This window comes from Lissotriton vulgaris, chromosome 11 (genome assembly GCF_964263255.1).
Source record: "Lissotriton vulgaris chromosome 11, aLisVul1.2, whole genome shotgun sequence".
Taxonomy (NCBI): domain Eukaryota; kingdom Metazoa; phylum Chordata; class Amphibia; order Caudata; family Salamandridae; genus Lissotriton; species Lissotriton vulgaris.
The window spans coordinates 958,787,505-958,804,081 of record NC_141699.1 but is presented as its reverse complement, the minus strand read 5'-3'; the positions used below and the strand labels follow the sequence as shown (position 1 = coordinate 958,804,081).

General features: G+C 41.7%; 1 protein-coding gene across 1 annotated transcript in view; it reads right to left on the bottom strand.

Annotated features, from left to right (window-relative positions):
- Nucleotides 1–16,577, bottom strand: part of LOC147683754 (vomeronasal type-2 receptor 1-like) — a 264,173-nt gene that overhangs the window by 110,991 nt on the left and 136,605 nt on the right. The window contains exon 2 of the mRNA XM_086944906.1: nt 2,350–2,641. Coding sequence (XP_086801032.1) covers nt 2,350–2,641 — 292 coding nt within the window. The remainder of the gene's footprint in view (nt 1–2,349; nt 2,642–16,577) is intronic.

Below are 16,577 nucleotides of genomic sequence, written 5' to 3'. Positions count from 1 at the left end.
AGAGTGCCCCCACATACGGATGCCATATTGAGCTTGGGATTGACTACCTAGCTGATTACATCAAATGTCAACCAATGCTCCTATGGCACCGTATCTGGTCTAAGCCTGAATGTCACCTTACCCGTGCCCTGATCTCGGACTGTCTGGGGCTGACCTCTTGGAAAAAGATCCCATGTTGGCATACGTTGTCAAATTCCTGGAAGATTTGGATTTTAACCAATACATAACGGAGCCGTCATTAATCAGTGAGCTAACTAGAAAAACCTTTAAGTACCATTGCCTTAACCATCTTAGGGAACTTCGTTTGAGCGGCGAACTACCCAAGCAATCTAATGCCCATGTCATGATGGTACAAGTATCTCCAGGCTTACAGCCTTATCTCACTTATTATTTGACTAACTACGAAAAATACCTCCTAACTAGGTTTCGTTTTAATTTGTTTTTCCGATTGATAACCTTTCCAAATCCATTAAATTGGTCCCACAATCTAGAGAAATGCCCATGCGATAAGGTCTCATCCCAAACCACCATGCATATAGCTTTTTTCTGCTTTTATTATGCCACACCCCGTAAACGCTGGGTATTGCCCGTGTTGCGTCAGATGGGGTTGAGGACCTGTCGACCAGCGCTTCTTGCACTGCAACAGCTAAACTCACAACACGAGGCTAAAAGCCTGGCAATGTATTTGAAATCATGTATAATAATGCGTAAAGCAATAGGGAATGAGGAACTAACACATTGAAACATCGAGCAAGGTAGTTGATTGAAAGTGTATTTTTCCCTTTTCTTATTCTTCTTTGTAACGTTATAGGCGTTTTAAACTGTATTATAACATTGTAATAATATTATATGTCTTGTATTCATGTGAATATGTATTTTTAAAATTATGATGTACTTTTTATGGTTAACTAACTGTCTAACCGAATAAAAGAATTTGAATTTGAATTTGAGTCATCGAAGTCAAGCTATTGAATATCATTGATAAATGCTTTACCACTGAGGGGCATAACTTTGTAGTACTGTAATAAGAACTAAGCAAACAATGTTAAAAGTGGTACGGACAAATGTGACATTAATTTCCAGAAAACTCAATAAAAATGTGTTTACAAAAAAAGTCCCTCAGATAGCTTAGGATGAAGAGAGCATGTCCAGTCTTCCTTCTCATAAAGCATGGCAGGTCGCAAGCAGCCGGGCAGTCCTGGCAGCATGGCAGTACTTCTTCTGCAATGTCCATAGATCCAGAAGTGTACTAAAGAGTTGGTACGAGGGGCCAATATTTATTCCTAGTGCCAGCTTTGAAGTGGGAGGAACTTATAGACTGCCCCCCACATCTGGTTCTGGATATTCCTTCCTTCCCTGGCCAGGCTCCAAGTGGTGTTGGTTACAATAGAGTGTGCTGAGGCTGCTCCATTAAAGTTTGAGTGGGGCAGGGAATAGCTCCTCTCCTCCCATCCTGGTAGGTTGGCCATCCTGACAACATCTGGTCTCCCTTTGTCTCATTGTCTGGGAGGAAAACACAAAGGTCAAATGCCAACTGCAAATCAGTCATGTAACCCAGGATACAGCTGCAGGCGCCAAATGGTTAGGACAAGAATATGCTAACTGTTCAGAATTGTTACTTAAAATCCGACTTTACAATTAAAGAAGGTTATAAATCACAATTAATTTTAGAAAAAACATGACATTTCTACCTGTTGCCAAACAAACACTATTAATATTTTCTAAGAACTTATAAGTATATTAAATATTAAGCCACAAACACTACTAATCAAATACACCACCCAAATATTCCTGTCTGAATGAGAATTTGTGAGTGGTGTATGTGATTAGTAGTGTTTGTGGCCTAATATTTGCTCCCAAGGGGATCGTTTGTTGACTTTGGTCTATTGGTACCCTACCCTTTAGTGTTATAGGGTCCCTCTCTCTTTTTCCTAATGGTACCATGTTTAAAGGAGCGAGCGCAAGGACTTTGGCATTGGTTAGCAGCGGTTAAGTGCACAGAGTCCTAAAAGCCCACAAAAACCAGTTCACAAAACAGAAGGGGTGGAGGCAAAAAGTTTGGCAGTAATCCTGCAGAAAGGGCAAAGTCCAACAATATGTCTATTGTAAAGAGCTCTAGCACCTTTGGATAATGTAAGCGCTATATAAAAATGCATAACTAAATAAAACATTTGTTGTGAATCAATTCTACTGAATGGTGACCTTTACTATAGCGTGCATGGTGAATTTAAATGGCAAATATAAAGCCTACTTACAAGAATACTGCGATTAACTAGCTGGGCAGCACACAAATTCAGTGGTAACATTTATCTAACAAAGCAATGTTTGTGTGTTTTCCACTAAACATACCTGTGGGAAGTAGTACAAGCCGAAGATTCTCGCAGTTGCAATCGACAGGGCTGATCCACCAGCCCCAATCACTGCGGCCAATGGCGCACCAGCACTGCACCGGAAGTTAGGCATTGTTTCATTTTGCCCTGTTAGATACGTCAATGTATCTTCCACAGCTTTGGATATGGTGAAGCAGGTGTCAAATATCTGATAGCCCAGAGTTATATTGGGCAGAATGTCCGTCCTGTTATTAATTTCTCTGATCGCGTGCATCATGGCTCTGGCCCAGCGTAAACTTCGGAAGTTAAACCTGGAAAAACAGGAAAATATATCTCACAGTGTACTAGTCGAAAAAGTGTGGGCTTTCGCCTTATAGAAGAATCCAAAACATCCACTTTTCAGAAGAAGACTGTGTTACAAAAGTCACGTAAATGAAAAATTAAGTAACAAAATATCACAGTTTCGGACATATATTTAGAAAATGAATGTAAAGCGCTATTTAACAATGTTCAAGTGATTTTTGGCAAAATCTACATCAATATTACATATAAAGAACAAAATAGTGTTGTTGCTATGGTCATAAAACGTATCATGTCGCTGAACCAATCAATGTTACCCTTGGAATGTAAAGATAAAACACTTGCTGTTTGCATGTCAATGCTTTCAGAAAACTCATGAGAAAAACTATACTACATAGGGGAGTAATGCAAAGCAGCCCCGCCCCCAACCCTTCGGGGCACCCCAACCCTTGAAGGGGCCCCCATTCAGCTCAAAGCAATGAATTTGTGGGAGAGATTTGAAACTTAGGGGCTACTGTTCATAACCAGCGGGAGGAGGAGGGCATATGTTTTGCATCAAGCTTCTAAAACTGCATGATGAACTAGCACAAGAAAGATTGTGTTATATTAATCATCTCAGGGCATACCAGAATGCAAGTGGTTCACAGGTCAATTAGTCTCGCCTAAAGAGATGGGCACCAGGAAGATACTGCATCTGCGTGTCTGTTTCTGATGGGCACAGAATCTAGTCAGTTGCCCCAGGGATTGCAGGCCAGATTCTTTACTTTAAAAAGCCCCACAGGAATGGGGCAGAAATGTAACATGAACTTCTTATTGTCACTGCAACTCATGCATCATTACACAGCCAGTCAATAACTTTACTTATTGGCTGTTTGTCTTATAGGGATAAGCCACAGACAAGGATGTGTAAGGTGCTTGCCCCCACTCTATTTTCTTTATACGTTAATGGAGTGGTGGAGCATCTTCTTAAACATCCTGCTGACGCACCTTCCCTGGCTGGTAGGAAAATTCCTACTCTCCTGTTCGCAGACGATACCCTCCTGATCTCAAAAACACCAATGGGCCTGCAACGCCTACTCTCTGGCTTTAAGGACTTCTGCGACGCAAGGGGTCTATTAATAAATGTGAGCAAAACCAAGTTCCTGGCCTTGAACGCCCGTAAGCAAACTGTTACCCCACCATCTTTGGACTCTGTCCCACTTGAAAGGGTAAAGGAATTCGACTATTTGGGCATTCGCCTAAGCGACTCAATGAGCTGGCAACCCCACCTACAAAAGGCATCGTTGGCCCACAAGAAGGTGGTGGGGGCACTTTTGAAAGAACATTGGGCCTCGGTTCTCAAACCCATTAGCCCAGTATTGGATATCTACAGGGCAAGTGGGTTGAGCGCAGCACTTTATGGATCCGAACTTTGGGGCATCCAGAACACAGACCTTTTGTCTAGAGCGGAAAACAAATTTCACAGAGACCTTATGGGCCTGCCGCACAGCACTCCTGCTCTCCCAATCCTCCTGGATTCAGGTACCCGTCCCATAGGGGATCAGGCGAGGTTGCGCCCCCGCCTCCTTTGGGCACGTATCTGGAGGGTACCAGAATTGACTAGCTATGCTGAGGGTCTAAGGGAATTACTTTTAACACCGGGCTGTTCCAAAATCCGCTGGTTCAAGGAAGTCAAGTGTCTTCTAATCGAACTGGGCCTTGAGGATGCGTGGGCTGGCATGATCTGCCCCGCCTAAACAGGCATTAAAGTCGCTATACTGGTCATGGGTGACGGCCAACAGAAGTTGTAATTCCAATCTTTGTAGAACTTCTGTTGAATTCCTCTTGATCAAGGATGTCCCCTACTGTGAACCATATTTAGATCTGATTACTAAATCTTGGGACAGGTCATTATACATCAAATTCAGGTTGGGGTTACTGCCAGTGGGAAAATTGACGGCTAGCTGGAGGTCATTTTCACATCCATCTCCTTTTTGTCCCTTTTGTAGCAGCAGAATAGAGTCTGTGCCCCACCTACTTTTTGAGTGCCCAGCCTATTTTGCCCCACGCCGAATCTGGTTAAAGCCTTTGTGTAAGAGTCTCGGAACTAGATCCCATCTTGAAGCTCTTCGAATCCTAAAATCTGACCCACGCCCTCTGTTTGCTACCTGCCTTGCTAAATTCTTGGCCTGGGCATGGCGTACCCGATCATTGAAGCTACTCATAGTACCCCAATAGCCAGCTGGTTACTTTGTATCTGTGCACCATATCGTCTCCATGTTTATAATGAAATGAAACGTTTTTACATTCTACTGTGTTTTTAATATACATGTGTTTTTGTAATGCTTTTTAAGATATGTGTTATATATCGAAATAAAGCTTGTTTCAATCAATCAATATGTAAGGTGGGTTTGTAGGAAACAATAACTAGCATTAGAGCCCATATCTGCTGTTTAGTGAAGCTGTGTTGATATGATTTGCCAGTGCAGCCCCCTTCTCTATCGTGTCTCTTTCCATTTATGCTGCACTAGTCAGTGCTTAATTTGGAATAAAATATGTGCCAGGGTCCGCGCCAGGAGGCCACTGCAGCGTTACCACCCATTGTCTTGCCAGCGCTGACAACCACAACACCTATGCAACTACCATCTGGTATTCAGACAGAATATCAAGTTGGAAATGTCGAATCACAGAAATATCGACAGCATGAATATCATGGTCAAGAATATCGAATTTAAGGTAAGAAATACTGTTTTAAAAAATATAGAAGTCATTAATATCGATGGCAAAAATATAGCTGTTTAAAATGTGGATTTTTAAATTAGTGGTATGTGTTTTTATTTATATTTTAAATGTATGTGATGTATGTTTTTTTCTATAAGTATTATGTTTTTTAATATATATGTTACATTTTTAGTAGCTATCAATTTTAATTTAAGCACATTTTGCGTTTTTTAGTTCCGTAGCAGGTTGTGGGTTTATAGGGGAATAGGGTGGGAAGTAATTTAATTATAATAAATTAATGATAATTTTTTATTTATAAATTTGATAGTGTTAATTGTGGGAAGTAATTTATTTGCCAATAAATATTAATTGGTTGTTAATTAAAAATTATTAATTAATTGGTCATTCATGATGGTAACTGTGAAATTGTTTTAGGTGCGGGTTGTGGGGTTTATAGGGGTAAAAGATGGGAAGTCATTTATTTGTTATTAATTCGTTGTAAATTAATGTTAATTAATTCATTGGTAATGAATTATTGTAATTGTGTAATGGGTTTTCGGTGTGGGTTGTGGGGTTTATAGGGGTAAAGGGTGGGAAGTAATTTATGTTTAATTCATTAATAATTAGTTGGTAATTTATATTAATTAATTGATTGAAAATTAATTATGGAAATTGTTTAGTTAATTTTAGGTGCGGGTTTTGGAGTTTATAGGGGTATAGGGTGGGAAGTAATTCATGAATAATTAGTAGTTCATTAATATTAATTAATTAATTGAAAATAAATATGGACATTTTGTAATTAATTTAAGGTGTTGGCTGTTGGGTTTATAGGGGTAAAACCTGGGAAGTAATATATGTTCAATTAATTAATAATTGGTTGATTATTAATATTAATTAATTAATTGATATTTAATTAGGGTATTTGTATATATTTGTTTTGTGTGTGGGTTTTACTGTTATGGGGTACAGTGTGGGAGTAAATTAATGTTACTTACTTTATAATTAGTTGTTAAACACTATTTGTTTTTAATTGAAAATAAGTTTGAATTGTGTAATGAATTATTTTACAGTTTCATTGTAACTGTGGGGATTATGGGGTAAAGTGTGGGAAGTCAATTTTTTTATGAGTTTTAATCTGTTATTTAATTAACAATATTTCTTTAATTGGTAATTATTTATGTTAATTAAAGAAGTACATTAAAAAAATTTAGATGTGGGTTGTGAATTGTATGGTGTTATACGGAAGGAAATTAAAAAAGTCAATTTATGTAATAATGATTTTGTTTTTAAATAGTTCTAATTAAAAATATTTATTTGTTTTGAAGTAATTTTTTATTTTATTTAACATAATCTTTGTAAGTATTTGTCATATGTATTTAACATTATAATATGTTTTTAAACAATGTTAATATTAAATATATTTGTATTTAAATTTGTAACATATTTATATATTTTTTAATTTATTTTGTTTTTTAAATATTTGAGTTTTTAAAATGCTGTTTGTATTTAAATTTGAACTGACTGGAGTGAGAATATTAACCCCTCTGCTACCCTACACTTTCCCTACTGTTGCACTTATTGGAGTGGGAATAGTTATTTCTACCTCTCTGGTATCTAACACTTTCCCTACTGTTGCACTGATTGGAATGGGAATGGGAATAGTAAATGTTATCCTGCCACTATCCAACACGTTTCCTACTGTTGCACTCGCTGGAGTGGGAATATTCATTTTTACCCCTCCGCTATCCAACACTTTCCCTACTGTTGCACTCATTGGAGTGGGGATAGTAATTATTCCCCCTCCGCTATCCAACACTTTCCCTACTGTTACAATTTTTGGAGTGGGAATAGTAATTTTTACCCCTCTGCTGTCCAACACTTTCCCTACTGTTACACACACTGGAGTGGGAATAGTAATTGTTACCCCTCCGCTATCCAACACTTTTCTTACTGTTACACTCACTGGAGTGGGAATAGCAATGTTTACCCCTCCGCTATCCAACACTTTCCCTACTGTTGCACTGACTGGAGTGTGAAATTTAAGTTTGAAGATTTTTAAATAGTTTAATGTTTTAATTTATAATAGAATGTTTTTATTAGATGTTATGTTATTGGTGTATATAAATATATATATATATATATATATATATATATATATATATATATATATATATATATATATATAAATATATATTTGTAAATGTTTATATAACTTTAAAATCATAAAATAAATTAAAATGAATAGTTTATTAATTGTTTTAAAGTAAATATATATTAATTATTATGTATTTGTTTACCTTTTTTAATACTTTGTTATTTTTTCACATTTATATTAAATCTACTTTTTTTTTATAAACAGTTTATTATTTTACAGATTTAATATTTATTATTTTATTTTATAGATATATAAAAATTGATATTTTGTAGAACTATATTTTTTACATCGATTTATTTTTCCGATATTTTTGTTCTTACCTGTTTAAAAATAGCAAGTTGATATTTTTGCGTTCTATATTTTTTCATCAATATTTTTTTACTGCTATATTTTTTACATCGATATTCTGTCAGTGAACCCTACCAACCATAACACTCCTTCAAGTGAGTTGTTCAGACTATTCCATGCCCCCAAAGAATGACTTGAGTGACATGAATTATTTGTGTTTAATGTATATTGAATAAACAGCTGTTGTGCTCACCTCTAAAATACAAGGACAGCGCCACCTTTTAGCAGACTGTCACAGTGCAGGTGTTCACAAATAAGGGGCCTATTCCGATGTCGGACGGACTCAGGTCCGTCCGACATCGGTCAGGAACCATAACCGACCGACCTGCTGTCGTCAGTTACGGCCCTGCGAGTACGATGCGACCGAACCCTGTTCTGTCGTATTCATATGCTTCACAATGGAAGAATGCATTCCGAGCGGAATGCATGCCTGCATTGTGTAAAGCAGGGGTGCACTTCATCCCTGCACCCTGTGGCCGGCACCACAAGGTGCCTGCCACCGGGTGCAGGGATCAACAGAGGGGCACCATTTGGCGTCCTCGCACCCATGGGGGCCCTGCTGGGGGCCCCCAGACACAGTTTCCAACTGCCTTTTCGTGAGGCAGTAAAAAACTACCATCGTACTCCCTCGGTCGTAAAGAGGCGACCGGGGGAGTGCTGAAGGATTTACGGATGGCAGGCGGGCTCTCCGAGCCGGTCGTAAGCCATCCGGAAATCCGAGTCGGATTCCATTCCGACCGAGCCCATCAGAATGGCTCGGTCGGAAAGGAATCCGGCCAGCTCATACCGATGCGTTCAGAAGGGCTCCGAACATGGTTCAGAGCCCTTCCGACCGGAATCGGAATCAGCCCCTAAGTGCCGGTGCCGAGCACCAGAAACCACTGGCTCAAATTAAGCACTCGCACTAGCCCTACAATAATTCCTTCTCTTCTTATTACCAGAGCTTTGGATGAGGGATGTATTTTCTGAGACATTCAAGATCAGTGCCATCCCAAGAGTTATGGACTCCATTCTGAGATGTTATATTAGCTGTTCAGCTCTCAACGTTCCCAAGAATGTTCCAATTAAGCAAAGTTATTCAATGGGATTGGAACAATCAGAGTATTAGTGTGGTGCAGAGAAGGTATCATGGCCCAGGCTTGGTGCTTTACGGGGCCCCCTCTCCCCCTATTTACAGATAATTAATTGCAAGAAACCTGTGTGGCATCTTCATTAAAAGAGGCTAGAGGGGTAGATGGTGCCAGACACCATGTTTTATCTCAGCTCAAATATATTTATTTTTTAATACATAGGAAGAAGCATCAAAATTGTCTGCATTAACATTTGGCCCAAAGTCTTACAAAGACTTCTAACATGTCTGGTGTTAGACCTGACAGCCTTAGGGTCATCTTCCCTCCAATTTTTTGCCTTCCTTCTACACTTTTTCTGACCAGGTTTTTGATGATATTAGGAGTCTGTGTTCTTCACCATTGCTAACCAGTGCTCAGGTTCTTGTGCTCTGTTGATCCTTCAGGTGAATGAACGGTATTTCTTGGGCTAATCTTCTTCTAGCAAGATCTGGGTGAATATATATATTGTAAGGCATAATTCACAATTTATTCCTGCTGCGAAATGTATTACCTGTGACTAAGATGTAGTTAGAGGCTATCTCTACTGTCAACCATGTGTGGTCCAACATATTGGAAATAAATGTTGTGAGGCTGCCAATGGTCTTTCAGGTTCCAACAACTGCACAGTGGGTTTCACCTTAGAGGCACACCATTTTCTTTTGTCCATGTTTCCTGTAGACATATCATGTTACATTAAATCTATTTACCCATCCCATTAGCTCTGAATCAATTTTGAGTTCATTTACACCAGCTGTATTCCAGGAGAGTAGCGATAACACACTCCAATTGCCTCCAAGAAGTTTAGAGTACTTAACTAGCTGATACGTGTATGAGGACGAGTCAAGGAGTAATGGAAGCCAACCCCAATCTGCTGATTTTGGGGCCTGTTATTCCTTGTAGAAAATAATTCTGCATTTGGTAAGTTGTTCACCAGGGATCTGTTGATAGAGATGTCCTGTTTTCCTCACTACTTGCTGTGCTCCCAAGGCGCTCCTTAGGATGTTCCCATTATCAAGTAACCTCTTGTCATGGGTTGGTGTCTATATGAGTTTAGAAAATATTAATGGTGTGAATACCTAATATAGATATCTTGGACTATGTTGGGAAAATGAGGAGGAGGAGGGTGGAGGGGATATGAGAAGGGTGTTACTAGGAAAGCAGTGATGAGGAGAAGTATAGGGACATAAAGGGGGCACATATTCCAGGCATCAGGGGTGAAGAGATCTGAATTAATGTGCCGTCGGGAAGTGAGGCGATTTGCATTTGCAGTTTTTTTTCCTGTTTGTATCTTTTATGTGGCTCATGTGGTCCTGGGTCCTTGTGTGTCGCGACTGGTTCTTCTGTGGGGCGCTGTGGCGCCTTCGGGTGGTGTTCGTGCTGTGGAGGATCGCATTAAGTAAAATAAATAAAAATAAAAGAAACCTTCTCTAAGTAGATCTGGGCTGGTCCCCTGTTAAGCTGCAGACCAGGGATTTATTGCAGGAAGACGGGCTTAGCAGAAAAGTGAGAGGGCACAAAACATTTTTCATATAGGCAGTGGCACGCACAAGACTTGCACCTGTGGGAAAATAATGCTCCGTGTTCTAAGAGTTTCTATTTAGAACTGCCTGTGAAACCTACTGATTGACAGCCAATAGATTTGAAACATAGTGCTTCATATTTAAAAATATCTATGTATAGAGAAGTTCCCAAGCCCCCGCAACTCCCCCAACTCCCAGTGTAGGGCCAGGATTGCACTGCGATGCCCTGCACTCACTCGCTGTACAATGAGGCTGGTAACTGAGCACCGCCACCTTCCGAGGCTGTTTTGAGCTGCAGCCTGCTGCTGAGAAGTCCTGTCAACAGAATCAATTCTAGTCCGTGATGCATGGAGTGGGTGCATATGTGGTTGAATGAATGTGTGTGCGTCACAGTCTCACAAGGCACGTCAATGGTTGTGTGCAGACAGAACTGCTGCTCTTCCATAGGCCACACTGGAGCTATGGGGCATTTGTGTACCCTTTATTTTATTTTATTTAATGCGATTTTCTATGGCGCGGGCATTGCCCGAGGGAGTCGGAGCGCTTTGCGGGGGAGCCAGTTGCGATGCGTGGGGACTTGGGATTGCATGAGTTGCATGGGGAATGCAGACAGGAAAATAAATTGCAAATGTACAAGTTGTAAAGCACACAGGGAAGAGATACAAATAGAAAAAAATGCAAATGTACAAGTTGTAAAGTCACTCAAGGAAGAGATACAAATGGATAAACTCTAAGAATCACATAGGAATGATAGTGAGTACAAAGGTCTACTACATATACTGGTGGTTAGAGTTATCTCTATATACATATATATACAAATAGTAGATTTTCTCAGGATTACATTTTACCAGCGATTTGGCTTGGACAAGTATATATCACATATTTACAGAGTAAAAAGAGAAATAAAAAATTGATTTTTCTTTTTTATTAATAGAAAGGGGTCGAGAGCGGTATGTGGGGGAGAAGAGTTGGAGGCTGAGATTGGTGAGAGGAGAGAGGGGGACCTGAGGGGTGGAAAAAGATAAGGCAGTCCAGCGTAAGTGAAATGTCTGAAGGTCAGCAGGATGGAATCCAAGGGACCAAAGGAAAGGACAAGAATCAACAAAATGGGAGACCCGGGTCGTGGGCATCAATGGAAACCATCTCAACATGGCAAGATGCACACAGGGCTAGAGCAACAACAGGAGAGGGTCCCAAAATGGCGGGGCGCACACGAGTTCCAGTCTAAAAGTTACGAGGGCCAAGTCCAAAGAAAACCAGGGAGCCGACCCAACGGAGGAAGAACAAAAGGGGAAAAGGAGGAGCATCTTCAGTATTTGCACCTCCTTTCACCACTTCTGCACACACATGATCCCTGGTCTAAATGCTCCCATGCTCCTGTACTGGGCACCACAGTCCACCCGTGTCATTAGCTGGAGGGGTGTTAAAACAAATCCCCATGGAGAGCTCTTGGTCTGCTTCCTTCGGGCCGGGGCTGGGGTTGGGGGTTAGGTTGGGAATGGTGGGAGCGGGTGTGTATGTGTGAGTTTACAGGCCTATGGTGTTCTTGTGCAGCCTGTATGTGAGTGTCAAGCTGAGGGGTTGTGTGCCAGGACTGTGCACTGCGTGTGTGTTTGAGGGGCTGCTCTTAGACGTGCGCATACACAGTCAGTTCTTGCAGTCAGTTCTTGCAGTCAGTGTGCTTGCAGGGAATGTGCATAATTCGATCCTTCCCTGTCGCATAATTAATGTGGCCCTGGCTATTTTTTTATCATTAGTGTGGCTGTGGCATGAGTGTGTGTGCAAATGTGTGTCCTGTCTGTTCTATGTGTATGCACAGTGAAGGCGTTGGCTATGTTTTTGCATGTGAGGTCGAGCAATTGTGCACATGTGCATGCATGATGGGTACGCATGTGTGTGTTTGAAGTGTTGTGTGTGACAGATAATGTGTATGTGGGTGCCAGGTTTTTAGCTGTGGTCCTGTGGTGTGTGTCATAATTTATGTCTACAGAGTAGTTGCATGGGTGTAGATGTATGTCAGTGTTTATTCCTGTGTTATATGTGTGGGTGGGGGAGAAGGGGCATGTCCATGGCTCTGTCTGTAGGGGGTATATGCAGGTGTTTCATTTGTGTCTATGGTGTGTTATGTGTCTGTTCTTGATAATGTTTATCGAGTGGATTTGGACATGTGTGTGCGCACACACACACCTTTGTATGTTAACAGAGCTGAGAATGTGTGGCGGGTAGTTTGATGTCTGGAATGTTGAGTGTACTTGTATGTTTGGTGCCTGAGATCTCAAAATGGTAAGGGTGTATGCAGGCTCTATGTGTATCGTGATTGTGTTGGTCTTGGATTTGGTGTATGCCAGTGTGTCTTTAGATGGGTATATGGTCACTCTGCGATGTGGGAGTTTGTGTGAGTTGGATGTAGGCCTATGGTATGTTTGATGGTACATCTGAGTTTGAGGTGTGTAGTGAACATGTGTTTTCAGTTCTGTGTTTGTGGTAGTTGTACCACGGGCCAGTAGAGTTTGTGTGCCTATGCTATTTATGGGTGCAGTTGGGTACTTCAATGCCTGTCCTGGTAATTGTGAATGGCTTTATATGTCAGGTTAGTTCTTAGTGGTTGTTGAGGGTTTGCTTGTACTATGTTTGGTGTTTTGTGTGGTTGGTGAGTTTGGGTAGTTGTTAGTAGTTGGTGAGTGTTTGCTTGAGCTATGTTTGGTGTTGTGGGTGGTTGGTGAGTTTGGGTAGTTGTTAGTGGTTGTTCAGTGTTCACTTGTACTATCTTTGGTGTTGTGTGGGGTTGGTGAGTTTGTGTTTGAACTGGTTGTGTAGTTGGTTGGGTTTGTGTATGAAGAGACTTGGGGGTATATTTACAAGGACTTAGCATAAAAAGCCAAAAATGCGGAGATAAAACTATCGCCCTATTTACAAGAGGGTGCTAACATGCATAATCGCATGTTAGCACCGTTTTTCCCAACGCCTCCCTTTGCATCTCTAATGAGATGCAAAATGGGCGTCACTGGCGTACCACGGTTGGACTACCTAGCAAATATCGCTGATGTTCACGTCGCGATATTTGCAAGGCTGCCCCAGCATTTTGGCACACACTAGTTTTTGGAGAAAACCGTTTTCTCCAGTAATTAACGTCTGCTAAAATGCAGACTTACCTATCCCTAACATTAGGGTGGATTGGTTATTGCCGTTTTGCAGGGAACAACGCTGGAAAACCAGATATGTTCCTTGCAAAACGGCGATAACCTTGCTATCTCTGGAAATGTTATCGCCCTGGAGTAACGTGTTGTTAATAACGCGCTACCAGAGCGATGAATTCCGGAGCTAGCCTGCGATAAAAAAATGATCGCTAAGCATGGCCTGCGATAATTATCGCTGCCCGTTGATAATATGCTCCTAAATGTTGCGTTGCGCTACGTGAACTGGTTGGTGTGTCTTCTCTTTGTTTCAAGACGGGTTGTTTAGAGTTTGGCCAGACGATGAAGCAAGGAAGAGGAGAAGAGGTTAAGGCGTGGCCTCGAGGCATCCCTGGGTTCCCTGGGAACAATCGAGATGGTCTGTTTTCATTCCACTTTTGCAGCCACTTAGAGCAGGGGGTCAGGGTGGGAGCGAGGGGCCTGCGGGGCACACTGGGAGGATGTGGTGTCATGTGCACAACAGTTTGTGTACAGGCTCTCATTTTGAACTGGTGGACGTGGAGAGCGCATGTGTTTACAAGATTGATTTGCTCACGGGAGGCACCCCCATGGAACTGACTCACCCTGTGGCACACCAGCATACACACGTTGGCAGATGAATGTGCCATGGTCCAGTAAGCGCTTCTAGGGTGGTACTTGTTGCTGGGCTTTCCCCTTCAAGCTAACAGTGCCAGTAAACGTTAACAGCAGCTATTTACCCGCCCTTTTAATAAACCACTTTAATGTCGTGGCACTGCTGGATCTAAGGGAAGTTATTTCTGCACTAGTGCGAGACCCAATAAGAAAGTGCCTTAGGTCATGTTTGCCATCTCTGCAAAGTGGCAGGTGGTCTTTTTTACTATGCCTGTAAACTGCGAGTTCTGCTACACTTTGAACCCAGTTTGGCCCTTGGGGTCCCTTTTGTTGTTTTTTTTCGGTATACGGCGACCTTTACTCTAGTCTCCCATCATTCCTGTGACCTAGAAGATTTGCTGATTCCTCTTTCATTTCATTTTACGTGCATTAGTTCAGTTGTTTTAATTGAAACAAAGAAAAACTACAATTCCCAGAGTGCACTCATTTGTCAAAAGAAATACCAAGAGGGCCAGCATAGTGTACTGGTGTTGGTGTATACTACTTCTCTAGCAGCCCTAAAAAAGCATGTAGCTAATTCGCTTACTGTGATGTCAGCCTCTTAACTGATGTAATAACTGGTCAGTAAGTAACAGACTGGCCAAGTGGCCCAGGTTCACAGATGTACTAACAAGCATTTGCAATGCAATAGGTCTTGCATTTGTGCGAGGTTGAGCTGTTGACATTGTGGGTGACAATGCCTTTTGTTTTTGTTTTAAAACATAAATGGAAGGCATTGTCGTATGTAGTGCTAGTGGCTTAGGCTTATGTGGCTGGAAGGCCTATTGCATTGCAAATGTTTGTTGCTTTAGCCTCACAGTTTTAGGCCACTGCAGTATTTTACTGTACTGTATTATAGCGCTTGTAAGGCACTTACTACCCCTATGTTGTCGGCTTATCGATGCAGGTAGCACACTACACCCTGTGGCTTGTGTGGTTGGACATGTGTTGTGTTTGATTTATGCCACGGGTCCTCATGGTACGGCCCACGGGCCACCAGCGACCTGTCAAGCCTTCCTTGGCAGCCCACGGACCTTGCAGACATCGTACCTGTGGTTTTTTTTTTAAGACTGTCAGCAAACACTGCCGGTTGCAGCAGAGACAGGGACAGAGAGAGACAGGCACAGACAGAGACAGATAGACGCAGAGACAGGGACAGACAGATAGGGTCAGAGACAGAGGCAGGGAGATAGAGGCAGAGACAGAGGCAGATAGATAGAGGCAGAGAGATGGAGATGAAGAGAGAGGGAGTGAGACAAAGGGAGGGTGACAGAGAGACGGAGAGGGAGGGAAACAGAGAGAGAAGGAGACAGTGAGAGGGAGACATAGAGAGAGGGAGACAGAGGGAGGGAGTCTGAGGGAGGGAGACAGATATAGGGAGGCAGACAGAGGGATACAGACAGAGCGAGATAGACAGAGGGAGACAGACAGAGGGGGACAGATGGAGGGAGACAGAGGGAGACAGACAGAGGGAGGGAGACAGACAAAGGGGGACAGACAAAGGGAGACAGACAGAGGGAGACAGACATAGGGAAGGAGACAGACAGAGTGAGGGAGACAGAGAGAGAGGGATACAGAGGGAGGGAGACAGACAGAGGGAGACAGACAGAGGGAGACAGACAGAGGGAGAGAGAGAGAGAGAGAGAGAGAGAGAGAGAGGGAGGGAGGGAGACAGAGGGAGGAGGGTGACAAACACATCAATTTCTGTTATGTGGACCTTCTGTCTGTGTACATTTATAGTATATAAATGTTATATTTTACAAACTAAACACAGTTTGCTGGAATATAATTTATGTTTCTCTGGCTAATCTTAAAAAAAACAAGGTTGAACAGCAATCCTGGGATGGAACTCTTTCGCCATCTAATTTTTAAAGTATTTGCAATGTACGATGTTACCAATGATGTGAGCCTTGATGACTTCATCAACCAATACAGTAAAGAGACAGAGATATGTTACAGGTAGAAAACACTTAGAGGGCCTGTTTCCGTTGCTCGGCTTCAGGGTCATTTTGCAAGCAGACCAGTTATAATATTGGGCACATTTTTGATATGTTTCTAAAGTTTTCTTCTCACTTGTGTTTTAAAATGCTATATTTGGAGCCTATGTTTGCAAAAATTTGCAGTAAATTTGTGGTGTAAAAGCCGCCATTTGAATCAATTTTTTGAAAAAATTTCTTGCAGGGGGAACCCCCCCCCCCCCCGCACCCTCCTTTTGCAGTTCGGGCTCGCTCTCTTCATTCGCTCGTTACACTATAATACAGTTTTTTGTCCCACCACTTTTATAATCCACCAGCAGCAAACCTTCTACT